Source organism: Strix uralensis, chromosome 27 (genome assembly GCF_047716275.1).
Source record: "Strix uralensis isolate ZFMK-TIS-50842 chromosome 27, bStrUra1, whole genome shotgun sequence".
NCBI lineage: Eukaryota > Metazoa > Chordata > Aves > Strigiformes > Strigidae > Strix > Strix uralensis.
This window is the reverse complement of record NC_133998.1, coordinates 3,115,926-3,143,597: the sequence shown is the minus strand read 5'-3', so window position 1 is coordinate 3,143,597 and position 27,672 is coordinate 3,115,926. Positions and strand designations below refer to the sequence as shown.

Below are 27,672 nucleotides of genomic sequence, written 5' to 3'. Positions count from 1 at the left end.
AAGCCTCGAGGGTTGATAAAAACTCCAATTGTCACCGTTTCATTCATAAGCCACATTGCCTTCATGTAAATAGCCTTGCCTTTGTTAATCTCTCCTGCCTAAACCAGCTCCAAAATGCTGGTAAAACAGAGATAAGAGGAGCATTTAAAAATATTTTTCACATTCAAGTTTGCAGTGAGAGGGGGAGAAAAGGAGGGGGCAGCAGAAGAATGTCACACAGCTTCCTCCTGTGAGTTGCCTTGGAGTGCCAAGAGGGGAAAAAAGCAGCAGCATCCTCTGCACCGGGGGAAAAAGCAGCAGCATCCTCTGCACCGGTCCCCACGGCCAGAAAAGAGCTTGGGAAGGGAGCGGGGCTGATGCAAGAGCCACCCAGCAGTGGGAAGGGTGCTCCTGGGTGCTCGTCTGTGCTGCAGCCCATGAGCTCTGCCAGCCAGGAGATGAGGAGGAACTGCAAGTATTTTTCCACAGAATGTTTTAATATAAACTATCAGCTCCTGAACACTCAAACAAAAAAACGCCGAGACCTCAAACGTCTAATGACTGCTGCTGATCAGAGCCAGAGCAGGGAGTCTGCCCCAGGGAAATATTTGGTTTATTTTTCTTTGGTGCTCTGGCCCTCGCTCCGCGGGACATGTAGGCACACAGCTAGCTGAGCACCAGCTGCCATCCCAGGCGGCTCCAAGACTTCAAATAAAAGAGGATTTAAGTCCCTGCCTTCCTCAGGCCCAGGGTCGCTTGTGCTGTAACTGCGGGCCAACCTACTCGGTGTTTTTATACTAGAAGAAAATGTCACCGTTTGAAGTGAATATTTTATTTTTTAAGAGCAGCCTTACATAAATCAGGAGTGGGACTGGCAGTCTTGGCTCTTGTGGGGTATTTAGGTCTTGTATTTACAAATTTATTTAATATTATTTGTATTTCATTTTAAAGTGAAAATGTAGAACATATTGGCTACCCCACACCAGCAACCAGTGAACGCTTTCCTTAATCCAGAATAATCATACTAGCGTTACTTTCAAAATATTAAAATTGCTATTGTTTCAGTCAATCACTTGCTCATTTGAAGATAAATCATGAACTACTTTATTTAATTTGCTTTTCAAAGCTTGGTCATTCTTTGATCTTATTTAAACTTTTCAAATTTTTTTTTTTCTGGCAGAACTTTTGAAATAGAATATAATACTGGGACTTAAATGAGGGAAAGGAAAATGTCTTCAATGAGTTTTTGTTGTTGTTTTTAAGAAGAACAGTGAGTTATTCTACCTCTGGGACAGTTTCTCACAGCTACTTATATTTAAGCTTCCCAGTAAACTTTGGTGGGTCTTATTACCTCTGCTGGGTAAGTAATTCCCTCCATTTGCCATTTGTAAATGGGCTTTACAACTTCTTTGCAAAGAGGATTTAAATGTAGGGCATAAAAATCCACCAGTAAAATGACTGCCTTGAAGGACAAGAATCAACAGTAAATCAGATTTTTGAGGACTGAAGGATGTACTTCATGGCTTTGATTTCAAATTAAAATATAAAGGTGGAAAAAGTTTATTTTTCCAGGTGAACCTGCTATAATTATGCTTGCCTTTCTGTTAATGAGATTTAGGATACCCAGCAGCCAGGATGCTCAGCTGTGCACTGTTTGTGCTCCAAATTTTCTTCCTGTTCAAGAGCTCTTGGGCTGACCAGGGGGTAAAATAACCAGGGAATCACATACAGTCACATTTCCATATACAAGTTCATGATACAGCTATTAATTCTTTACAGAAATCTCCTGATATCTGGTATTTTACTGAAAATAATGGGAATATTTTAGTTTCATTTAAAAAAAGGAATTATTTCTCATCCATAACATTAACCTGCTAGGATCAAAATTAAAACCCAGGGTTTTGCCTTTTTTTGTTTGGTTTTGTGCATTTTTTACATACTTTGAAAGGAAGACTTACATATAAAAATAGTTATTCAGTTTCTGGAACTTTTATTCAGGTCTAGTTGGCTTGGAGCTTAGATAAATAGGGAAACCAGAACAGCAGTAACTGAATTCAGAATAAATAAAAATGCTATTTAGCCATCACATTCTATACGGGCTCTAAGTGGTATTTTCTCCCCTGACTACAGAAAGAGGAACTATGTTTTTTACATTTAATAGATTCACTACTGAGAATCCTCAACGCTCTCTAAAGTGACTGAAAATAATAAAAGGAATACAGGGAATAGCAGATTTTGACTTTCTTTTCTAGCAGATGCACACTATCCATCAACTTCATCCACCACACTCCAGGCCACATTTATTTTACTAAAGAAAACCTTCTTAAATTTATTTTCCATTTCACTGAACATTTTTGGCTTAGTCTGCATTTAGTAATTTGCCCTGAAAAGGCATTAGTTGTGTTTTAACCAGAGCATAGAAAGGAAGTGTTTAATTCCTTGGAAGAAGAAACTTTTTATTTTATGTGAATGAAAATGCAGTTGAGTGAATTAAACCACCTTAGAGCAGAACTAAAGCAAATACTTGTACCAAACCCAGCTTGCCTCCTGCCTCCACATGCATCCTTTATCCCTGCTGCACATGTCTCTAAAGCATGCTATCTCCAAGAAACAACAGGCGTTCCCCTGAAATTGGAATCAGGAAAATATTAATAATTTTTTTTTCCACTGCCCATAAAACACAGAAGCTGGAGGAACACACGAGCAGGCACTTGCAGATGGCCAGCACGTGGCTCTGAACCGAGACCAAGGGTCAAGTGTGTCCCCATCTTTGCATCCTCTTTGGAAAAACATGATTCCAGCTCACCCATCTGTGAAACCAAAAGAAACTCTTTGCTTTTGGATGGCTGAGCCATCCCTGTTTAGGAGTTATCTTTTCCTTCAGACCATACAAGAGATGCTCGGAGACCAAAGCTCCCAGCACAGCTGTTGGCAATGGCTGCAGCATTTGGAAGTCTGGCTGCTTAGCACCTGAACTTAATCCTTGTCCAAAATGTTGTACAACTGGCAATCACGAGCTTGACTTAGGAGAGCGACAGTATTTCCTGGTTTTTTAACTGTTCTAAAAGTCTTGGAAGAAAAGCCTGCTGTTCTGGCTTTCAGAGGGAGCCAAGAAACCTGGGAGCAGGTTAGGAGCGGACAGTCTTGGCTCATCAAAACCTTGGCCTCTGCACCAAAACCCCTCAGCCCACAACGCCTGCAGTCAGGGGACACCGAGCCACCCCACAGAGCCGGGGACAGTGCAGGGAGGTGCCCCGCGTCCTGCTACCAGCAACAAGCACTCGGGTACCATTCGCATCCCGAGGGCTGGAGCAGCATTCGCCTGTCGCAGCCAGCCCCTGCTGAACCAGGCGAGGATGGGGGAGAGGTCTGGGCCGTCTCTGTACTCAGAGCAGTGTGAACGTGCCCTTAGCCCCATCGCAGCTGAAAGCGAGCTCTTCCAGACTAGCGGGAGCTGGCACTTGAGCTGGCTCATCTAAAGAGCGTCCTGAACCACGTGTCCTAACCTTTAGCCTTTTAATAAGTGGTGGTAAGTGGAGGGGATGGAAGGGGGAAGCAAACATGACAAGGAACTTGATAATAAGCTGATTCTGTAGAGGCTGCTTATTACATTGCCTCAAAATGTTACAGAGAAGGCACCAGAGCCTTCCACTGATTAGGTTAAATTAATTTAAAACAGAAGCAAACGCTGCTTGTCTAAGAGCTCTAGTTACCTGGAAACACAGATAAACCCAAAACACGTGTTTCAAGGGCAGGACGCAGTATAGCTGCTGGTTGTTTTCTTTTTTTCAGAAACCTGGTCCTCATGGAAAAATACAAATTTGGAAATGGCTTTTATTAGCAAGTTAATAATACACCAAAATACAAATATACACTCAGTCTTTAATTAGATTTCATGGAATCAAGTCAAGTAATATATATATACACACACGCACACGTAATTGTTGTGTAACAGCAGTTCACTAATCCGTGCTGTTTCTTTAAAAGTAACTTTCAGAGAGGCAGAAGAGAGTGAGGAATGTATCTGTGCTGGCCCTATAATTTGGAGTTTCCTTAAGAGCCAGCTGAGACTGAATAGCAGAAGCAGTGATGGTTTAAAGTTGCTGGCAGCAGCCTGAGGACAAATCCCACGTGCACGGAGCTTAGACCTGAACATGGGCAAAGTAACACTGAGAATCTCCCTCCCAGACAAAAACCTGTCCTATTTTCTTTCTGGGTTAATACAAACACTCTTCAAGTGTCAAAAGCCAGGACTGGGTTCCTTCAGATCTGAATGCATCCCTTCTAGTGCTCAGAAATGCAGGGGCCAGCATCCAGCCTCTTTACTGCCATGCTGCATTTCACCTTCAGTCTCCCAACAGACTCACCTGCACGAGTCTCAGCTGTTTGTTCTTAAGAAAAAGTCCAACAACTTCCAGATTTTTAGCCTTGCACGACCTTTTCAACAAGTGCTTGAAACTCCTTCTTTCCTACTAACCAGCTAAATCTTGACTTCAGAAAAGTTTTGCTACAACGATGGCAAATAATGCTACCCAAGCGACAACGTCTTGCTATCTGCTGAGCAGTAAGGAAGCTTTCCCGTCTGGAAGGAGGAATTAAAAGTCACGTATTACACTGTACTACTCCATGTCCAGACCCTTCAGACACCGGCTGCAACATGTGCATTGGTGCTATCTGGCAAAAGCAAGAACAAGTTCTGGGCTCAAATCAGTCATTTTCCCGTATTTTTAATACGTGCACTGTAGGGGTTTCCCAGGGCTGGGATTCAATAGGGGGAATACAGCGCGTCAAGCAAAAACCTGGCACAAAAGCATTTCAAAGGTTCCTTTCTAGGACAAATCTCAAAGTTTCAATCATCAACCAAACCAGAACATCTGGTTATTGACCCCTGCGGTCTGTAGCTCTGCTTGGGCATGCTCCCAGGATGATCCCAGGTACCTGGGTACAGCTAATCCCCACCCGACTGAGCTGGGCTCATTTTGGAACAAGGAACTGCAAACCTTGATCCTCAACCGCGTTTTTGCAAGACCCACTTTTATAGCTTGTCCTATGGCAGAAAACTACAGAATATGTCATTTATTTTAAATTAATTCCAAGACATCAGCATAATTTAAACCTGTACATTTATCAGCCCTCACTTCTATTTCCACCATGCCTATCTGGTGAACAGCAAATATAGAAGTAACCACTGCCAACGCAGCCCAGTATATTGTTATTTATTTATGTAGCACCATTCACAAGCACTGTGGTGCTTAACAAAGTTAAGCAGAACAAGCCACAAACATAAACTGTGGCCATTCAGAGAAGAGATGACAATGTCTCAGATTTTACAGCATCAGCTCCAGAGGTCTCTGGGAGAGATTCCACCATGGGGTGGACACTGAAACATGGCACCAGGGGATAAACAAGTGGTCACAAGCGTTAGCGTTGCTGTGGGTTTGTACTGGGGAGTTTGAGAAGCCAGAAGGAGACTTGGAGCAAGGAGAGAAATAAGAGGAAGTCACTTTTCCCCTCTGAAAGGCAGGTAGTGCCTGGGCGGGCACGAGGAGGAGGAGGAGGGCTTGTTTGCTTTCTCCTGACAATATGGGCAAGTTTCTTTGTCTCTCTCAAACATCTGCATGAGCTCTGACCCCACCGTCCTGCCTGCACACGAGATGCTGTTCCAGGCTGTGCTAACTGGGCACGCTCCCAGTGAGCATTGCCCTGACCAGGGACTGGTGTTACTGGGGAGGAACCGCCACGGAGGTCTGGGCTCTGCTCCTGCACTCCACAGAAAATGGAGTCTCGCCCTGTACGTGATGATGCCACACCAAAACATCCCCTTGGGGACGTGCAAACTTCTCTCACGAGAGTCTGAGATTTGCTTGTTGATGATTGTGCTTCCACCCGTGCAATACAACTGCCCCAAGTTCAAAATCCACACTGCTCATCAGAGCCACAGGCTGGCACGGGGGGGTCTCACAACTAAACTCACAGTTGTTATTCAACTGCTCCATCGCAGTATTCAGTGCGTGTTTCAGCAAGTACTGGGAGAGAAGCAATTGCTTTCCAGACCAGTGTACTGCTACCGGTGAAGAGGGGGAATGAAATGGGTTTTATTCCTGTGGAAATTTAAGGTTCATAACAGCTGTTGGTGACCAGGACTGCTGACCAGGACTAAAGAAGACCCCAAATAGAAGACACAAACTATCCAGAGACACGCAATTTTTCTTAGAAAGGCAAAGAAATCAGAAGGCTGCTTTAGATGCCCTAGAAACGCAGTTTAGGAATATGTATTTTAATATTCTGCACTTGGAGAAGGGCACTGCTGCATTTTTGCTGAGGACAATAATAGCACAGACTGCATTCTAGATGAATGGGAGAAGATAAAGGCTTGCAACAACTGTCCACTGCTCTAACAGTTCACACTCTCCCAAAGAGAGAGAATTGACTGTTACTGAACTAGAATTAACCAAGTTATATCTTTTATCCATGCAACAAAATCCTGTGGGCAGTATTTTTGGCCTGGAGACATGAGCGGGTGGCTTCCCAACAGACATCTCAGCTCACTAAACTTTCTGTCCGTAGTCTGGCCAGAGAGGGGTTCAGGTAACACCCAGAAACCACTTTATTTTATCCATCCACTAAGTGGGCAAAGGCAAAGCTGCAGTTTTAAAAGCTCATCCTCCAGCACTGTGCTGACGGATCAGGATTGCGCTTAGTCTATCAAGCTGAGTGGGAAGATTTAAATCCTTTTGAATCATAAACTAAGGGGGGGGTGGGGTGTCTTTAGCCCTAATTCTGAGACTACCTTGAGGGGTTTCGGGGGCAAGGGGGACCCCCAGCGCCCTGCCTGGTGCCGCTGATGAGCCCAAGCCCATCGGAAGCGCGGTGCAGGCGGAGGAAGAGGCCGATGCTGGGGGAGGATGCGGGGCCCACGCTGTTTGGGGAGCAACAGCGGTTGCCAGGGGCGACGCGGTCCCCTCCCGTGTCCAGGGCGCGTTGCTAGGCAACGCGGGGAGCGCTGCCCAAACCAAACATCCCCATCCCCGCTCCCCGCCCCGCCGCGACCGCACACTAAATATGTCAGCGGGTATTTTCAGAAGCCCGGGAGGACTGACAAATAATTTCTTTGCTATAGTAACTGAAAGGGGGGAGGACTGTGGGGTTTGGTGCTTTGTTTTGGTTTTATTTTTTTTTTTTTAATTGTTATTTCAGAATAAACGGATTAACAGGCTGGACAGTGTTCTTCAAAGCAGATGCTCAGGAAAGGAAGCTAGTGGGTTTGTTTTTAAAAATATTATTAAGGAGTTAACCTCTTTTGGAGACGGTAGTAACGAATCATTATGCAAAGCCCCGTGTCCCCAGTTCGCTGCCCAGGGAAGCAGGGCACAGGCACCAGCACCGCTACCCGCAAACACACAAGGCCCTGAACAAGTACTCTTCCAACTTCATTTCCCCCCCACACACACCTATTTGTAGATTCCTAGAAGTTTCCCAGCAGAATTTAGATCCCTTTAAAGCAGGATTTAGCTTGCTTAAAACAGGTTTGCTTTTCTTGGTTGTATCTCTGAGTCCAGGGAAAGGTAGTCTGTCTGGGAAATAAGCCTTCTGGAGAGGGCATGTGTGGTTGTTGAGTATCCTTTGATTTGATGAAGAGGAGAAACTCACCAGAAAGATGTTTTCTTCTAGTTCCCTGAACATGAGAAACTAATTTAAATTCCCTACTTTGCATTTTTTACATTAAAATTTGAGTCGACTAATCATAAGCAAAAAAAAAAAATATTAACACTCCGAGGATTTTAAGGGAGAGCTTGCTTTCTGTGGAAATAAAGAATAGAGATAGGCTTTTGTTGGGCTGATGGAAACATCATTGTCCTGGGCGCAGTGGTATGATCTAGAACATAAAAGTTCTGCTGTGCTTGCTAATCATCATTAAGGCCACATGCTGCTGTCACAGGCTCCCAAATTCAATAGGAGCAGAATTTGGGCAGAATTTGTCCCTCCAACTTTTAAACCTAAGCTTAGGCGCTGGCATCACATCAGTTCACCTTCACAGTGATTAACGATAAAGCTTATCACTGAAGTTGCCGATTTCGAAGTGTGGGGTGCTTTTAGTGCTTCCTTTGGCACTTCAGCGTTTATCTCCTAATGGCACAGTCCTCCACGGCTCTGCTACACACTTGCAGCACTCTGTTGTGCTTCTCTGGGGCTGATGTCATGAAAAGCACAAATCACTCATCCACTGGATAAAAAATAAAAAGCCATAGTATTGGGCACTTTTTAAATAAGGTCTTTCAGAAACTCTGCTCTTTGGTTTAAGGATAATTTTTTTTTTTTTTTTCAAACTATTGCTGACCTCAGCCCCCAGACTACTCCTTGGTCTTCTAGCATTTGATTGCATTTATCTCCTCCTCAGGGGGACTCACATGCCTCTTGCATGAGAACAGTAGATCCAGGAACATTTTGAAGGAGGCAGCTGATCTTTTTCTTGTGATGTTCAGAGCAGCATTCAACAGAGAGCAGACACTTGTGCAAGACAGCCAAGAGTTTGGCAAAGCTTGGCAACTTAAAAATGACAACTGAAAATTAAAAAATGTCATCACTTGAAAAATCTGCCCAGCAAAGGGATAAAATATGCACCATTTGCAGCTATTTGAGGTGATCCAGTAGCATTCGCACTCATTACACAAAAAAGTAAACTCGAAACAAGCTCCTTTATGTAATGGCATCCTTGCCCATCCTACCTATTGCCTTATGGTAGATTTCAGCATTGAAATCTCCAAGCTGTGAGAAATATGGTTAAAAGATGCTTTAACATTGCAACATTTGGCCAAGTAAAGCACTTCAGACGATACGGGGAAATGATCACCTGCTTTGCAACTTATTATAGCAATTTATAATTTCTGAATATTGCTTAATAATCCTGCTTGCCCTGGCTGTTCTGTGGAAACTTACCAAGAACTACTATGTTCAGCAAAAATAAGAGACATGTCCTCAGAAAGCAGATGTGTTCTAACACGCTGAGTCTTTGCAGAGCATAGATAGCCATGTATGAACAGTAGAAACTAGTATGCTAGTGTTTTTAGATAAGATAGAGTAAACCGGCTGGGACCACTCTTGTTCAATAAATTATTTAGGACAATCTGCTCATGCTCCGAGGAACGGGGTGGAAAAGTACAAGGTGAGGAGGACAGTGAGCCTTCCTCCAAAAGACCCCGGAAGACGCCCCCCAGGAGGCAATGCGCAGGCGCAAAGAGAACATAAATTGCTGACACCAGCCCCTAGAACTAACCCAGCCTTACTCATGCATAGGTATATCTGTATTCTGTAATCCAATAAATATGTATATCCACACTCCAGAAGTTTCTGGTAAAATGTGCTGTTGGTTTGCAAGCTTTGTGGAGAAATCCCCTTGCACCCCGGCGCCGCAATAAACATACCTGCTTTAGAACTGTCTTCGAGTTGTAGAGTCATATCAGAGAAGGTAATTCTGGCTAAGACGAGCATCTCAGCCATGGCAGCAGAAGCAGCAGAGATGAACTTGACCAACCTCTTGATAACTCAGGTCTCACTCAAATGTCAGCCTGAGAAGCAAGCCGAGACTCGCTGTCCAGACCTGTCCCAATCGTGGTCCTTCCACCAAAATTTCTAGTGATACCTTTGCTGGCATTGATCCAAGACCTATCAACTCATTTCAGCGTGTAAAAGAGTCTAACTGCCCTGAAAGACCCACTATTATTCCTTGTTAAGATAGGCAAATTAAGTCCAAGATTCTTCTCATTCCATTCCTTTTTGCCCAGGGCCCTCATTCCTACTTGTAACATGCTAAAAAGTTACCGCTGGGATGCGGAAAACACATTAAAATTGAGAGTTGACACCTCTCATCTCAAGTGTGGATGCTAGGGGGGGGTTTTAGGGTTTCAGTTGCTCGAGTCCTGTTACTCCCACAGAGACATGCCTGACAAGAAAAAGGGTTTCCAGCTTTCCCACTTTTACTGTAAAAGTAAAAAGAACCACCCAATTTCACAAAGTCACTATTTAAGCAGGCAGCCTGCCTCCCTTATTTTTATCTCCTAGTGGTTTTTAATCCAACCTTATACTTTTGGGAATTTCTGGCCCCATGTTGGATAGAGCAGTTTATTTGCAATCATATAGCAGCTCAACCTTTTTTTTTTTTTTTTCCCAAGTATCTTTCTACTTTTGCTTTCCAGAAAATGAAATGTACATCCGTTTCTTGCAAGAATGAGAGCAATGTTAGAAGCGTTAAGTGTGACTGCAGGAGCTATTTCCAGTCCATACAGCATTTACTGCGTGCGCTGAGCAGTATATTGAAGAGGCCGTGAAATGCTAATGATCTCCAGACTGCTAGAGATACAGTCCTAAATAGAGGGGAAAAGTCTCTTTGAGAGATTTTTTTTTTTGCCCATTCCATCTCCAGTAACCATACAAAACTTTAACACCTCCCCTTGGTTAAAGCTTTCCAAGTTACACTTGAAAAACTGAAAAGGAAAAACAGATGGGGGTGGGGGAGTGGATAGAGATGATCTGACAGAGCTAAAATATCCATTAGTGGCAAATTCCACCATCTCCTCCCCCTCCCAAAAAAAAAAAAAAAAAACGGACTGCATGGGTCAGATTCCACCCGCAAACCAAGAAACCAGCTCCAGCCACATTCACTCAGACAGCCCTTTTTATTCTCTTGCTTGTCTAACTGGCTGCTAGGCAACCCGAGCAGCATTGCTGCTCATATGCATTAAGTATTAACTATTATTTCATTCCTTTCCCCCTTTCTACAAAAAGACAGCAACCTCAATTCATAGCAGATGGATCTTTTCCCAAAAGCGAATGCTGGCTACACGCAACTGGAAACGGGAGTTAAAGCCTTGTAAGGGATGAATATACCCCATTTAGCTATAGGATGCTCTTGATGCAGCCGCTATGGGATGCACAGGATTTCCAGCACCCAGCATTAGCCACCTCCCCCGAGTGCCCTCATTAGGGGCTGAAGAGCTCATTTTTGGTACACCAGGAGATGCAGCTACTCTGAGTCAACCTCTGGAGGCAACTGCCTCTGCGCTGCCTACGCAGGGAGTCTAAAATCCTGATTTAAGTTTAGTGCCCGGAGTGAAGCAATGCAAACATCCCCACGGCTCCTGCTGCATCCAACCCCGGACTGGTGAGAGGCGACCCTTCGGAGGTGGTACCGCTCCTGTGATAATAAAGCCTTGATTTTGCCAGGACAGGTCACAGAGCTGTAAAGGAGGGGAGATGGACAGCAGAAGGGATGCTGTTGTCCTGCCCAAGTGCAAGCGCTAAGGTAGAATCTGAGAGACTGCAGTGTGCAAAGCTTTCTGCTCCCCTCCTGTGAACCAGTTCTCCAAGTAGCATCCCCATCCCTGCCAAAGGCAGCTCTTCCAGCAATTTCAGTAGACATTTTGCCTGAAGAAACAAAAAATCAAAATTGGGACAGGACAAAAGAAAGCAGCAGCTGCTGGTGTTTAGAAATGGCTGGGATACTTCAGGTCAGCAAAGAATTCAGTGACATATTCAGCTCCCCTTGAGAGTCTGGTCCCAAACTTTGGTGACACTCCTATATCCAAAGTAATTACCAGAACAAGCCTTTACAATAGAGGAGAAAGGTGCTGCTAAGGACGATAAGGCCTCAGGACAACAAATTTTTCACCTGCAGGAAGATTCCGAAGGCACCAGAGGGAAGTGGGTGCACACTACTGCTCTGGGAGGAAAGGCTGCTGACAGGCAGAGCCCAGCACTCTTCCAGCCCATTGACATTTTTGAGTAATTACAAAACCTTAAGATCCATTATAATGTTAATTTGCTGGCTAGTTGTTGTGGAGAAGTGTAATTAGATGTTGTGTGGCTAGAATGCAGACTGGAAGGAATGCTAAGAATGCTTCCACTTGCAAACTGAGCTACAGCAGGAAGACCAGGAGCAGAGAGAAGCATCCACACGCCTCTAGAGCCTGGGAGGGAGCCCAGATACAGAGCAGGTCCTGGTATCAGAGCCCCTCTTCAGATGCAGAAGGTTCCACTGCAGTCAACACACAAGCTGCCAAGCAATGGCAATGTTCAGCCAAGACCCCAGCTAGCAAGGAATGAGAAGGCCAGGCATGCTTTGCTTCACAGCTTTACACACTCCTCCTCCACGTGAGCATCGGATCAGGGACTAGAAATACCAGTTTCTTTGTTTGGAGCATGACAATGTGAGGTGTGCGACTGAGGGTACCCTCTGTGTACAGGTCTGCAGCACACCTCACACTGCCATGTTCCAAACAAAGAAATTTGTATTTTCCTCAACTGAGAGCATCCTATTGCTTTATATCAACATCTTAATTCAAGGTTCCAGGCTAAATGCTTTCCAGCCAAAAAAATGTTTGTTTTTCAAATTATGAGACATTTCCTGGGTTGGGGCTGCACTGGTAAGTGACAATAGTGGGCTACAGCTGAGGATGAGAAAACCTTTTAAAATTAAAACAGCTCTCTTTTATACACAGTAACTCTGCCCATTTCACAATTAAGAGAAGCAATAATTGTGTTTTTTGGTTCCTTTGTTGGTTTTGGGTTTTTTTTAACACTAATGTCACAGAACATTTGGAACCAGAATCAGACATCATTTCATTCCTGAAACATATCTATTAAAAAGACTGCCACGTTTGATATAAATTTTCCTCTACAAAATAAATTGATTAAATGAAAACTAAATCAGAGTCCCTAAAGCTTTGTAACAGTAAACTTCATGTAGCAGTTTTGTAATTTGCAGGTGGAAATACAGAAGAATATTCATTTGCAGTCTAACCCAAGTACCTAGTTACTCTGCAAAACAATATTTTTAAGCTATCAGTAGTATCTAAATTATTCAGGGATGGAAAAAAACAAATCCATCTCCTCTGGAAAGGAAAGCCATCAGCTGCTGAGAACAAAGTAACTATCCTCCTAAGGCCAAATAATCAGCAACGCAAATACTAGTAGCAAAGTGCAGCACCACTAGCAAAGAGAAAAGTTTTCTGGGAATAGTCTTGCAGTCAAGAAGTGTTTTGCAACAGAGCACATTTTATACGATACAGCATTTTACAAGGGAGCAGAAAAGGCAGAGTGAGAAGCAATATCCTAAGCATCTCCTGGGTGATTGCACAGGACCTGACGAAGCGAGTGACCGCAAGGCTCAGCGGCCGGGACACCGGCTTATTCTTTTTCTCATAGATATTTGAAATGGCAACAGCCTGCCACACTTGTTCGGACAGGCAGACTTTAAATGGCAAGAGACCCCCCCCAGACGGGGCAGACAATCCACTGTGCCACTCCATCACCGAAACAGCGCGCCCTGCGCGGTCACCTCACCGCGATAACCTGCGCGCTCTCGGTCCCTCGTCAGGAAGACTGGCACAGACTTTAATTCTTAAATCATACGAATGAAATGGCGGTGATGGGGGAGGAATCGGGGCTCTTCTGCCAGGTTCCTGAAAGAAGGTGGCACTCCCTTGGTCACCCAGATGTTTGCAAATTCACACAAAGAGCCTAATTAACAGTGCAAGGATTAACAAAACTTGTTACTGTCATGAGCAACCTCTCTGACAGTGACACCGCAGCTGACTTAAAAGACTTTTGTATCAAAGCTACAAAAACCAGGAGCAGATTATTTTATTTCCAGAACAGCTGAAGAGCTGGTGCAAGGGTGTTGTCCGAGCTGGAACACCCGTGCCTCCAGCACTGCGGTTTTAAGCATCCTCCAGAATTGCCTGAAGCATCGATCCATTCTGGTTTTTACAAAAAAGCAAAACGCAGGAAACACTGAATTACTCTGAACTATCAGCAGCAACTTTTCGCCCTTATTCTGCTGCAAAGAACAATGAAGATTTGTCATTATCTGAAGCAGAGGGAGATCAGTCTGAGGCATTAAGAGCCAAGACCCTGCTCCTCTGTGTGGGCTGTGAAGCTTTCAGTGGATTTTTTCCGTAAGAGAGATTGCTCGGGTGGCTTGATTAAATCACCTCAAACTGATTCTCCTGTCTGAGCTGCACAGCTTCAGAAGCATACGAGGAATCAGTCAGCATTCATATCTTCCAACGGTATCAGCGATTCACTTTTTTTTTCTTGTTAAATTATGAATTGTTTAGCTATCGACCCATTACCGCTCCCTCTTAATTTTCCTTTCATTGACTGAATTGCATAAACTTGTCTTTAAAAAGAAAGCCAGAAGATACAAGCTAACACTAATCTCACCGTTTCAGAATAAATCCCATTTGTAGCGTTCTTCCCCAAATAGACAAAGAAGGGAAAAAAGACATTTGTGAAGGGGAGAGAAGAGAGGTCGAGGAGCACTGTCAAATGAAGCATCACAGTTTACTCTGTTACTTGAAGTATTGGGATTGGGATTTCTACAACATCCATAACTTGACCCTTTCCTAACTCCTACTCTGTGACTCATAGGTCTCTCATGGGCTATGAGCTGTAGGTATTTATGAGCCAAACATGCTTCAAAGAACTTGAAGCATTTTAGAAGCAGCTTCCAACACCTCTGGAGAGCCTCAGTTCAGCAGGTAGCCAGTAAAGACCATTGCACTGCCAACTTTAAAAGCAGAATGATTTGTTTTCTTTAAAAACAGTTAACCTTTTCAGTGGCTCCTTTATTTACCGAGAAGAGATTCAGGTGGGGAATAGAGGGAAGAGTTTCCTCAGTGCAGCCAGACAGAATTCCAAACCCAGACAGTTTAGTCAGGGAGCTAAGGGGAAGATGTCAAAACATGCTTTGCATTAACGTAATAGCAGAAAATACAACTGGTTTAAAATCCTATATACAAACAACTACGGCTGTGCTATCAGAACCTTTGCCAATACGAGTGATTTTATAACCATAGTTAGTTTAAACCAACAGCAACAGAGTCGTAAGTCAGCAATATGGTATTTTATTCTTAAATATTTGCTGGGGATGCTACTTGACATCAGACTTCAGTCAAAATAAACTTTAGCAAATGATATGTTAAAGGATCCCATCTGCCTGTTTCAAAGGCAAAAAAGTAGATTTTGTTAATCCCGAATTTCCAGTTCAATCTTCCAGAACAGAAGGGTCAGCTTCTGTTCTCATTTAGCATGTTATAAATCAAAAGTGAATGGGTTTAGTTCAGTGGTATAGGTCAGAGGAGTACATACCATCAAGACATTAACAGAAGTTTTAAAAAATCTAATTTTCTCGATGGAGAAGTTCTACTTTCTACAGATGGAGGGAAAAAAGAAAACACCATCATCTTCTCTGCATCTGCACTTACGTTGCTCAGGCAAAAAGCACTCCAGTAGAAATAATGCACATTGTTCAGCTGAGTATTCACATCAGATTTTTTCTCCCACCATCACTATATAACAAAAAAGTCAGCTGGCTCACCCTCCAACACTGACACAAAGCTACAGAGGGATCTTTCAAAGATACAGTTCAAGAAATGGACTCAAAGGAGTACTACAAGCAGTTTATATTAAGTTCACAAGAGACATTGTTGTCTCTAGGAAAAGGCAGTTACAGCAATGATGCCAGCAGCCATTTGCAAAGAAGAAAAAAAAAAAAAAAGACATTTTTTACAAATATTGTGTTTGCAACCTCGATCTCCAGTTCCGCGAATGTGTGCACAAGTGTCTCCAGGGGAGAACGCTGTCTGTGCTTCTGCAGGTGGGAAAACACCCACTGTTGTTATAAAATGGCATCAGTACAGAGATTAGTTTACCTTCCAAAATAGGTTTTCAACACACTATTTTCTCAAAGGAATAACGCAGTTAACTCACTGCACCCAGCTGAGTAAGATTTCTCTTACTCAGACTTAAGTTTGAGTTACTTTAAGACTTAAGAAGACTTAAAAATTAAAATCCTCTGTTATTACATTATTGGACCATATTATTACATACCTTCTTTAACTGGTCAGCATACGCTACTGCTGATTTGGGGGAAAATCTTGCTTCCAGGGAACAGGAAGTAGCTCAACCCTTAACCTTGTGATGCAAGAAAATTAGTAAAAGTTTTATAAACCTGATAGAGAAAAAGGTATAAAAAATTAGTGCAGAGAGGCTACAAGCTGTCAGTTCTTGCCAACTTTCAGTTCACTATCAACCCAGGATGGCTATAAGCCAGAGTGTAAAGTAGAAATTCATCCACAATTTATTTTTCTCCAGGAAATACTGCATAATGTTGTATCTAATCATGTAATTCAATCCTCATATATGAAGAAAGTAGTCAGAAATCAAGAGATGCATTCAAAATGTTCACTGTGGAACATTTTGTTGTCCAACATCGTAATATAAATTCAACCGTGTATTTGCCAAAATGAAAGCGATCACAAAAATTCCTTAAGGATAGAGTAATAAGAGACTCATCACCAAAGTATTAAGTAATTCTTCAGGGAACATGAATAAGAATTGCAACGTATGATGTATTAATTTAGTTATTTGGTGGCATTTAAGAAAAAAGCTTGAGTTTTAAGGACATGAGGTTAGAATACAGCTGGAAAAATTCAGAAACATAAATTGTCTCTTGAAATGTGCAAAGAGAGGGAGTGTCACTGAAACTATCCTGTATTTCTCATCGGGTACCGCAAACAGGGCAACGTGGAAGAACAGAGTTTAGCTCACCTACAGTTCATCTTCCCAAATATTTTTGTTCCAAAATTTCACTTTTTGAGAGCACTCTACACGTGCGTTCACTGGGATTGTAAAACAGCCTGAAGAATGACACTGGCATCATTTCAGCGTGAAATCCCCTAATGACTCTCTTCCCCAAAAGCATTTATCTAATTAAATAATTTCTCCAGGAGTTGGTTAGCTGTTTTCCCTCTCTCAGTTTTTCAGGACCAAAACATGGCTCTGAGCATGGTTTCTGCATCTTCACTAGCCAGCACCCTGCAAGACTGCCAGCCCTCTGAAGAAGGGAGAGCAAACTGTGGGAGGAAGATCCACCAAGTAGCTGTTTCTCCTGGAGGACTGTGCCCATGCACATCCAGGGGAGCAAAGAGAAGCCAGCAACAGCATCGAGTGCTTCTCTTAAGAGGACCCAGAGCAGCCAGAGCCGTGCAGCACACATCCCCGTTCTTGGTGTTGAGAGGGTAAAAGGCAAGTGTCTCTGCATAAAGTGTTCTGAGAGGGCATGAAGCAGATGGAGAATCATAGAATAATTTAGGTTGGAAAAGACCTTTAATAACGACACCACCCCAAAAAATACGTATGTGATTTTGATCAGTGAGTAAAGCAGCAATCACTTGAGGATTTCAAAGCAGTTTACAAATATTAATCCTTACAAGTCTACCCATCTCAACTTTCTAGCTCCTGGAAAAAAGGCAGGTATTGAATTTTTCCCTAAGGGGAAATGGAAATGAAAGCAGAGAGCAAATAAGGCAGAGCTTCCCAGACAGACTCTGAAGTACCAATAGATGTGGATTCTGGATCAGAAAAAGATGGGACTTGCTAGATCAGAGACTAATTTATGCCTCAGAGCACAATTCTACAGGAGAGTCTAAGGTGGCATGGAAACCCCTGCGAGGACTGGGTCTGGAGGCAAGGAGGTGCATCAGAAATGTGGAATAAACATCCTTCAGTGTGGCGCACTCCTGGAACTACTCTATCATAATGTACATATATAGGTATAATTTTATATACGTGTGTGTGTATATAAAAAAAATGCATGTATCTCCACATACACAGATATAGATAAAGCCCCAGGGCCTGCATAAACATACAGAGATTTTACTGTGACAGGCATACCCTCAGATGTTTTGATATTAAAATGTCTCCTTTCAGTCCCCATCAAGGAAATGTGCTTTTTACAAGTGAGATATGAAGACAGAGCTTGCATGGTACCTGTGGAGCTAAAGACAAAGCCCATTTCCCTGTGGGGCTGCAGTAGGGGACTTAAAAATTCCTGAGCATTGCAATAAGGCAGATCATGTTTTTCTGAGTGATTGCATCCACGGAAAAGATGCGGAAAAGTACCCGGTCCACAGTTTGTATTTAGGAGAAACTTATTCCGCAGCCCACTACCCGGCTCAGCTGTAAGCCACCATGACAATAGATACAGTGGAATAAACAGAAAGGCACTGCCTGGCCCATACTTGTGTGTGCTCTGTCCTCACACCCTGGTAAGAATCAGAATATTGACTCCCAAAAATCAACTCTAAAAATTAGTTGGTAGTTTATTAAGCACCAACATGACAGCTCACACGTCACGCGTTGCCTCCACGAAGGCACAGGGGAGCGGTTTGTCTCAGCAAAGCTGATCTCTAGAAGGGTTATGTATCTTAAATAACCTAAAGATCCTTCACTTGAAGGCACCTCGGGCTCTTCCCTAGTAACGAAAGGCTGTGGCGACAGCCCTTCCCAACAGTACGGAGATGACGCAGCAGCAGCTGATGAGGCATCACACTGGAATGTCTTGGATGGGGACTGCAGAGGAGATTTCTGTGACGGATAAAACACTCTGCCAGCACCCAATTAACCCCCATCTTTGTCGTAAAACAATCTGCCTCTCCCATGAAACCCCTGTGAGTACTTTGGGGCAGAGACCAGCCCCCACTGCACCAGGATAAGGGATTATCAGGGTATGGTGGGGCTTCCTGGCACTGTAACAGCTCAGACATTCATGCTTTTTAACTACTATTAGATAATAAGTCTAAAAGAAGCTACTTCTACTCAGTGCCTCTACCTCAAGGAAGATTAAATAAGGAACTGACTCAAAATTTCGGTAGCCAGGTAAACCTCTGGGAATACATAGTTTATTAAATGTTACAGAAATGTTGACTGCGCTCTTTCTCTAAAAACAAGTTGGGGTATTTTTCTTGGTTTCTGTCTGTTTGTTTTTAAAGATTAAGTTCTGAGCAGCACCTAGACTGGGAAGAATGAAAATGTGGAAAACATGAGTGGTAAGAATCAAAAACCACTTTTGCTGCTCCAATAAAATTTGAAACATGAATTATCTGGCTCAACTCCTTACCTTACACAATTATCTCTAATGGTTGCAGCACAGAAGACAATACTCTGAAATTTAAATAAGTCCATTTATTAGCACAGCAAGCAGCAGTTCTAAGCACCTAAGTGCTTCCTGCCTGCCAGGGGCTCCTATCCGGTGAACATTATCTGATCACGGTGTTGGGAGCAATCTTATGGAAACTACCACAGCAAATGCTATTCCTAAAGGAAAACATTGACACCAAGAGATCTCTAGGCTACGCCATGAACAACCTTTGTTTTTGCAGTGCCTGGCTCCAGAGTGCTGCAGGTTGTCAGCCTCTGCAGATGAATGTAACAGAGCTGATGCCTAAAACATGAAGGGTGAGCCTTATATTTACGGTTTGGGGGAAGGTAATTAATATAGAAAAATCTCCATTCTGAGTTCAAACAACTGTGAAGGACAGGTAACCTGCAGGCAAACCCCAGTTTCTTCAAGGGTTTTAGGACCTGGGTGAGGGATATTTCATTTTCCTGGCAGGTGCAAGTCTTCTGAACAATGGTGCACATCTATCATATTAAGAAGAATAAATATTTGCTAGGAAGAAGGAAGCTCTGAAGATTAGCTTGGTGACCAGAAGCCATTATTTCTCTTATTATCTGTACCTACTGAAGAAAAATTTCCTCCCATGATTGGTCATTTAAGGTCATGAATATTTGAAAAGATCTGCATTTCATCTTCTTTTGGGGGGAAGGGAGTTGGGGTTTAAACAGCACATATTTTGTTTAAATGCAAGGACTGAAGATAAATTAGACAGAAGTAGTCCATTCACATATACCCCCATGTTTCACAGCCCAGAGATGGATTTCAAGTTGTTTTTTTAACTGTACCATCCAAGACAGCTTGGGAGGAGGGAGGAGAAAGAAGGATGTTCTTGCACAGACCAGCGAGGTGACAACACTGACAGTGTACCTACAACACACTGAGAGGTTGGTCTTATCTCAGCACTTGCTTCCTCCCAGCTTTCTGCAAGCTTCATCTTATCAGAGACTGTGCACAAATTCTGTTTACTGAACACAGTCTGGGTAAGAGAAAATACAAGACTCCTGCCTGCTTGCCAGAAAGGCCCCACATCTGGCTGAACTGACTGGAATATCCAGCTCTGCGCAGAATCTGTCCGTCAGCCCTGTGTCCCACAAGCATCCCCTGGCTGCGTGGAGACAGGCTCTCTGTCCACCTAATCACACACATCTCCAGGTGCCTCCTTTTGCTTCCCTTCTCCAGTGGCAGCCTCAGTTGCAGCAGACTGGAGAGGTTGGGCCGAGCAGTGAAGAACAGGCACACTCACCCGTGGGAGACAGCGACACACTGCCTGGCAAGGACAGGCTGCCTTCTCAGCAAAGCCTGGCTTTGTCCACGTGGAGACTCAGCTCTGTCCCTGGGCACTGCTGAAACCCTCTTCCACCACGGCAGTGAGGCGATGGGGAGAGGAATGCCATCTGCATTCAGAGTTACTGTCCCTGTGCCTTGTTAACCAGTCCCACAGCCTTGTTTATACACCGAGTAAAGGATACTTAAGAAATTGTCTAATTGTGAAATTGTCCATTACCAGACTGTAAAGCCCTCTGAACCTGTCCCCTAGGCACAAGAAGCACTAATCCAGCCCACACATCACCAAGCACGGGTTCAGCTCAGGATCAGATCTTGGAGAAAGCCAAGCAGGGAAAAGAAAAAGGCCTTTTCACATGAGCCAATTAGAGCTCAACTACGTCGGCATCTAGTTCTGTGAGCACCAAAACATGGGAAATCCTCTGTGCAAAAGCTGTCTTCAGATGCAACGTGCTCAGATCATCTAGACTGTGCCATTCTAGAAGACACTGCATCCACTGTAAATCACCTTTCCAAATCAAGTGACTAGAATAACTTCGACCAGTGTTGTATTAGGCCATCACTGCATCGCAGTCTAGGGCTGCTGGATGTACATGATTATAATAAAAATTAAATGCTCGGTGTCCTGGTTTCTCTAATCACTGTAGCACTGTTTTAGGAAAAAAGAAGAAAAAAAAAGTGGTTGCAAAGTGCACCTGCTCAGCTACACAAAGACAGGCCAGTCTAGGGGTTCTACCTGTCAGCATGAGGTTCCTTCTTCTAAAACCCACTGAACTCCCTACACCCCCGATAGCCTCCACCAGAGGTTAGAAGAACGAATATAATTCCCAAAGCAAGGTGAATGTTTGATCAGCTGTGTGTTAAGACAGAAATTATCCAGAATAGTTCCAGGGTTGTCATGGTGGCAATGGGATCTTAAGCTGATACTAAAGAATAGTCTCGCAATGACTAACTAGGTGGCAGCTAAGGAAATTGCTTATTATGCTTAGGTTGTTTGCTTATAATCATTCCACCCGCGCCTTTTCCTTTCTCTCCTCTTCCCCCGATGCTTCTTGTCAGTCTCAACTGCTGACATCTCCAAAAGAAGGAGCATCCTTAATTACGGGCTCAGTTCAGCGGGGCCCTTTGCCTTGTGTTAACCTCAAAGAACCACCAACCACATAATCCCAGACAAACTCCTGAATAACTGGTGCATCACCACACAGGTTCAGTACTGGTTTCATGCTAGCGCTTCCAGACGAGTTGGGCACTTGCAAAATTCAGCGAAGACAGAACCATCTTTCTTTACCCCCAGATTCACTCATGTCACGTGGACTTTACAAGGATTCACTCATCCGTAACAGGCCCGCGAAGGAGAAGCCGCACGGGTTTGCAGCACGTGTCTGCCCGTGCACACTCCAAAACTGCACGGGAGAAAAGTAAATCCAGCCATGAACCGCTTCTCTAGAAGGGATGAGGAAAATACAATTTCCCATGCAAACATCTCTATCTGTGTACAACACCAAGAGACCAAGGGGAGGCAGCAGGACTGGAGACAGGTCTCCTGCCCCAAAGCCCGGAGCTTGCTGCCACGTACCACAGTACAACGCAAATCCTTCCTGTGAGGACAGCTGAGCAAGCAGCGGTTTGGAAACCCTGACCCACACTGTGAATTTCTCACAGCAGAACAGCGTCAGCTGGCAAGGGCACAGAAAAGAAACACACCCCTTCGGCACTATGTACGGTAGCAAAATTCAGGGCGTAGATGCAGCGAGCAACAGGAAAGTGCTTCTGTCGGCTCCGCTTGGGCTGCCCCGAGAGGGGCGGCAGGACAACTCCTGCTGATCTCCACGGAGAGACGCTGCTACACGCACCTTGGACATGGTGGCATCCATAGAAGCCTTCTTGCCTCCCGCTTTCGCTTTGTTTCTGGTTATGTTCTGCATTTTCTCTGTAAGGACTAGAGACCTCGTATAAACTAGAGATGCCCTGAAGAAGTCAGAGCATGAAGTCACTCTGCCCCAGAAGACAGGGACGTGCCTCAAACTGCTGGTCTTCATCATAGCCTACACACAGGTACCTGCTGTCGTTTGTCCTCATACGCATTCAGACATTCCTGCGCATAAAGCCAAAGAACCACCTCAAACAGAAAAAATTTGTGGAGACTGGACAGTCATAATATACATCAATTAACTAAATGATGCATCAGTGAGGAATACCGTGGCAGTCAATGCAATTATTACTTCTGTCAGCTTCTTGCTAGAGATACTGAGGATTTCCTTCAGCAGAGTATTGGTTTGGGACAAGGAAACAAAGAATCTAAAATATTTTTGTATTTGCTTTGTATAAAGTCATCACTGGCACAGCATTCTGTGACCTGTTTCTTTGAAAGCAACTGCAATGTTCAGTTGTTAATCTCTTTCAAAGCTTCGCTGCTACGACACATTTATACTGTGCTGAGGCATTTATTAAGCTCAGAAAAACAAATTCTTAATATCTTAATAGAAATCTAATTTAGGAAAACAAGCAAGCTTATCAATTGCCTTCATTTGGCATTTCTACAGCTCTTAACTCTGGTGTAATACCAGATCAACAAAACAAAACAGTTTATGAAGTTCTATTTGGGAGGACTCCTGTTGCAGTTTGAAATACTCCTTGTAACTTTAATGCTGGATAGATACTGCTTAACCCCCCAGTGTCGTGAGTAAGAATATCATCAGAAGATTTTCGCATTCATTGACATGAAATCACATGTCTGCACATCACTAAATATTGTTTTAGCAAGTCAGCCGAATTACACAAATTTAAACTTTTCTAGTTGTTCTGTTTTAGCTGGGGGAAATGCAACATAGCCATCTTTCATCAAAAACATGGCCCAAAACTGAAGGTGGGGTGTTTTTTTTTTTCCCTTTCCCCCTTAACTGAAAACAGTTTGTGTACTGATGGGCACTGCAAGAACTGCCTCCGCGCTGCCTGTGTAAAAAAAAGTGATTTTCTGTAGATAGTGCCTCGTACAAAAAGATTCTTCTTTGTTCAGCGTATTAATGGGTACGTGGCTTGCGCTGAAGAAATGTTTTGTTGTCTGTTTACGTATTTATGGCATAATTAGTTCATATGCTACTTAGACAGAAACAACCTAACGTGAGAAAGCCAGCACATTCTTAGACAATAAGGTGGATTTGTGAATGTTTGAACACAGGAGTAAAGAACTGCCAGTCCAAATAAGACAAAATACCGAGTCTCAAAGCGCAGATTACGGAAAGAAACCTTGCATATGTTTCAAATATCAGAAACATAATCCCGGCTCACGGAGCTGCGTGCACTGACACAGGGGGAGGTGAGGCAGCTCCTCTCCTCCCCGCAGCACCCACGGCAAGCCCTGGCACGCTGGTCCGGGCAGCGCTTCGCTCCAGCTGGCGGGCGGCCCGACGTTAACTGCGACGGCATTTGTTTTGAGGGAGGGAAAGAGGGGAAAACTTGGTTTAAATATAACTCGGCAGCCTCCAGCAGAAACTTTGGCTGAGAAGCCGAGGGGTAAGATAAGCCTGTTGAATCAGCACTGCCCTCCCCGCGCTGTGACTCCGCACGCTGCAGGACGCTTTTAGCTCTAGAGTACTAAAACTGAACAAGGAAAATATGCTAGAATACATTAAAACAGCTATGTTTACAGGCCCGTATTAAAAGCGAAAACATGTTGTGATTAAACATAACAGCTGTCAATGCTCTGAGGTGTTACAAGCATGAGACTATTTAAAGACAATGACTGGCGCCATCTATTTTACTGCGATGGAGCTGGGAAAAGCTACAGTTATTAACCGCTGACTGAGGCTTTACATTTATGGCAGCCCTGAAGACGTTTTGTGACAGAGAGGGTAACAAGTACAGAGGTGACTTTTAGTGGCAATGAATAGTCTCAGCTGGAGGATTTACCCAGGACACACAACATCCGTGACACTGGCTGCTCATGCCTTCAACAATTACGGCCTTAAATTACCATTTCAGATGTACACATGCAAAACTATACAGCAAGTGTATTTTTAATGTACCTTCACGTACATAACACATCATTTAACGGCTACTCTCCCTAGACTGCACTCAGGCTTAAGTCTTGAGATGGGCAACCCCCTCCCTCCCACCCCTCAACAAGACACGTGGCACCAAAGTCCCTTGATGAAGATGGGCCTCCATTTATAGGCCAAACCTACAAAATTATATGCTAAACCTACAAACTTATATGCTAAACCTACAAAACGCTCCTTGAGGGGGCAGATCTGTTGCTAGGGGAGAATTTGCAGCACTAGGCCACGGTCACGGCACCCAGCGAGTTGCCTGCGTGTCTTACACCCTCTCCGGTTGCTGTAGCACAGCGTTGGGATTTTGCACTCGCTCGGACCCTTCCACGGTGAACAGAGCTGGCGCTGGCACGCAGGGCCCCAGGAGAGGGACACGGTACTACGAGAGGAATTCATGAGATGCAAATGGCACAGCAGGGAAATGCAAAGCAGGGACTGTCTGTGGGAGCCCCATGTGAAGTCTGACAGACCTGGCTCCTGCTCTGTGGCAGCGGATGCTCTTATCCACGAATGCGCTGGGATCATTCCCGTTCTGCAGAAAGCAAGTGGGGACAAAGAAATTCCAGTTGTCAACCCCTCGCTTGCTTTTGCGTGCACTTTCACCCTTAAGGCTGAGATCCTGTAGTTACCTGAGAAGCTAGATTCCATTTAAAAAGGTATTTCCAAACCTCACAGGGACATGAACAGCTTTGAGAACATGAACTCTAAAGGCTTAAAACAAAAAAAAAACCAGAGCACGCCCACAACTGTATACACTGAAAGGCAAATGCAGAACATGTCACAAAATACAAATAAATTTCACATCCCTTGGGACAGCAATAGTCAGAGGTAAAGAACCAGCTGGATGCGTTGTTTTTTTAAAAAAAAAATGAACTAAGATTTTCAAAATGAAACAACGAGAGTCAATGTTGGAGCCACCACATCCCAGTCCCAATGTTAGATATCCACAGTATCCACAATTTGGTCCTACAAGTGTGGTTTTTCCTCACCTGACTTCTAGAAGTCAAACTTTGCTCATCCTGGACTCCCTCAACACGAGAGTGACCATGAGAGGGCCTTCCAAGATGCCTCCCCTTCCTCTAGATGTGCAGCTTTAACTGAACTCCTCTTAAACTGACCGAAGCAAACTCACACCAAAAAGCCAAACAGCAAAGAAGGAACCCCAGTCTTTGGGAGCTTAAGTTTTCTATTTTAAGACTTATTTTTCTTCTTTTTTTAAGCCAGCAATTACTCCCTGTTCTCAAATCATTGTTAACCGAGATGGGGAGATGAAAAGTTTGGGCAGAAGCAGATGAAAAAAGCATTGACTAACAAATGAATCTGAAGCTGAGCACGGTCAGTTTAAGGACATTCCAAGCTCAAACACATGAAGTAGATTTAATAAGATTATTATTTATTCCACTTTGCTCTTTAATTAGTAAGATTTGCTTCTTTCAGTAGCAAAACCAAAAAAAAAAAAAAATAGCATCTAAGTAAAAAGAATGGAAAGATTTAATCAGACTGCAGGAACTCACGCTTGAAATAGGCACATACTCAAAATCCTGCTTTAACAGGGGATGAGTCTTGTTTTACAACATACTTTATTCAAAACAAACAGGAGAAACCAAGTCAAGAATAGACGGCAGATGCTTAAAAATAGGTGTCACTGCAATTTTCGCTCGTTTCTAAGACCAACAAGAAAGCAAGTGCTGGGATTTCAGTGCTCTGGCAAACGAAAGGGATAAACTGGAGCTGAAATCAACTCTCCCCGCCGCCCGGTAAAACCAGGAGAAGTGCTCGGGGGAAAGCGGAGACACCACGAGGGGTGTGCAAGGTCCTGAGCACGGCGGCGGGGGGGCTGCCCGGCTGGGTCCCCGCTTCCCAACTCTCACCAGTACTTGCAGGCCCCCACCGCCGCGGGGTGGGGGGGACACACGGAGCCTGCCGGGCTCTGTAGCAGCCGCGGTTTGTTCCTGAACGCTCGTTCCCAACCAAACCTGATGCTCCGAGCAGGGAGTTCAAGAAAAAAAAGAAAAGCAAGCGAGCCGGGAAGAAGTTCGTTACGGCGGGAGGGATGCGGCGACCCCGCCGGGGCCGCCACCCGCCCCGCCACGCCGGAGGGGGGCGGTTTGGCCTCCCGTTCCCCGGGCAGGGCGCGGAGCGGGGACCGCCGGGCTCCGGGCGGTGCCCCCGGGCAGCGGCACGGCGGGGAGGGAGGGGGGTGTCGCCTCCCCCGCTCCGCCCGGGCGCGACGCCGCTCCCAACTTTCCGGGGGCGGCGCGGGGAGCGCCCTCAGCCCCGGGCGGCCCCGTGGGGCGGCGGATACCGGGGAAGCGTTGCGAGGCGGGGAACCTGCGGCCGGGGCGGAGGGCCGGGACGGGGGGTGGGGGGATGTGTGTGTGTGTCCCCGCGTCCTCCGCCGCCCCCCCCCCCCCGCGGCGGCCGCGAAGCGACTCGCGCGCGTGTGTGTGTCCCCCCAGCCACCCCGCCGCGGGCCCCCTCAGCGGGCGGGACCCCCCCTCAGCGGGCGGCCCCGCTGTCCTCCCCCCCCCTCCCCAACCCCGGCGGGTCGCCGCGCCCCCGCTCACCTGCCCTCCCCGCCGGGCGTCGCGGGCTGCGCTGGGCTCCGGCCGCCGGGGCCGCGCGTTGCTCCCGTTGGCAAGTAACAGTCTCCAGGGCTACGGTCACTATGGCGCCTGGCGCCGGGTCTCGAGGCAACTGTTGCTACCCTCTCCCCTCACGTCACCGCCCGGCCCCGCCCACTCCGCCGCCGGAGGGCGGGACGTGGGGGCGTGCCCCGCGCGGCGCCACCTGCTATTGGCGCGCCGGCTGTCTGTCGTCGGAGGGGCGGGACGTTTTGGGGATGGACCAATGGCGGCAGGGAAGGGGCGGGGCGGAGAGTTGGCGCGCGCTTTGGCGCTTCAGCGCGGGGCGGGGCGGGTGCGTGACACAGGGCGCGCGGGGGGGGGGTGGGGGGGGAGAAAAGCGGTGACTGTGTGAGCCCCGCGCTTCTAGATTGGGGAAAAAAGTTAATTTTTTCCTCTATTAAATATTTAAAAGTTCCCCTTGACTCCTGGGCAACGGCGCGAATCCGGTCGGCACGCGGGCGGGCTCGGGGTTTCTCCCAGTTGCCGCTGGTTTCTCCCTCCCCGAGCTCCCAGTTCCCCACGACATCAAACCGTTTCCATAGCGACCGGCTGCGAAGTCACAGCCAACAAAGGGGGGGGGGGGGGGGGGGGGTGTGGATGGGAGCTGATGGAGAAACAGGGGCCTGGGGTGAATGCAAATTTTGGCAGGTGAAATGGGGCCCCGGCAGCATTTGGAGTTCGTTTGGGGGATGCGATGGGTACGGATAGAAGC

The 27,672-nt window shown here is 45.4% G+C and overlaps 1 protein-coding gene across 7 annotated transcripts in view; it reads right to left on the bottom strand.

Annotated features, from left to right (window-relative positions):
• Positions 1 to 27,013, bottom strand: part of RFX2 (regulatory factor X2) — a 60,706-nt gene extending 33,693 nt beyond the window's left edge. For 5 of the 7 annotated variants that reach the window (XM_074851495.1, XM_074851496.1, XM_074851502.1 and 2 more), the window contains exons 1-2: positions 26,901 to 26,955; positions 24,804 to 24,865 (exon numbers count right to left, since the gene is read on the bottom strand). In XM_074851495.1, coding sequence (XP_074707596.1) covers positions 24,804 to 24,858 — 55 coding nt within the window. In that variant the 5' untranslated portion in view covers positions 24,859 to 24,865; positions 26,901 to 26,955. Of the gene's footprint in view, positions 1 to 24,803; positions 24,866 to 26,900 lie in introns of all 7 variants that reach the window. The other 2 variants (XM_074851498.1, XM_074851505.1) reach the window with 2 other exon arrangements.
• Positions 27,014 to 27,672: the final 659 nt, after the last annotated feature.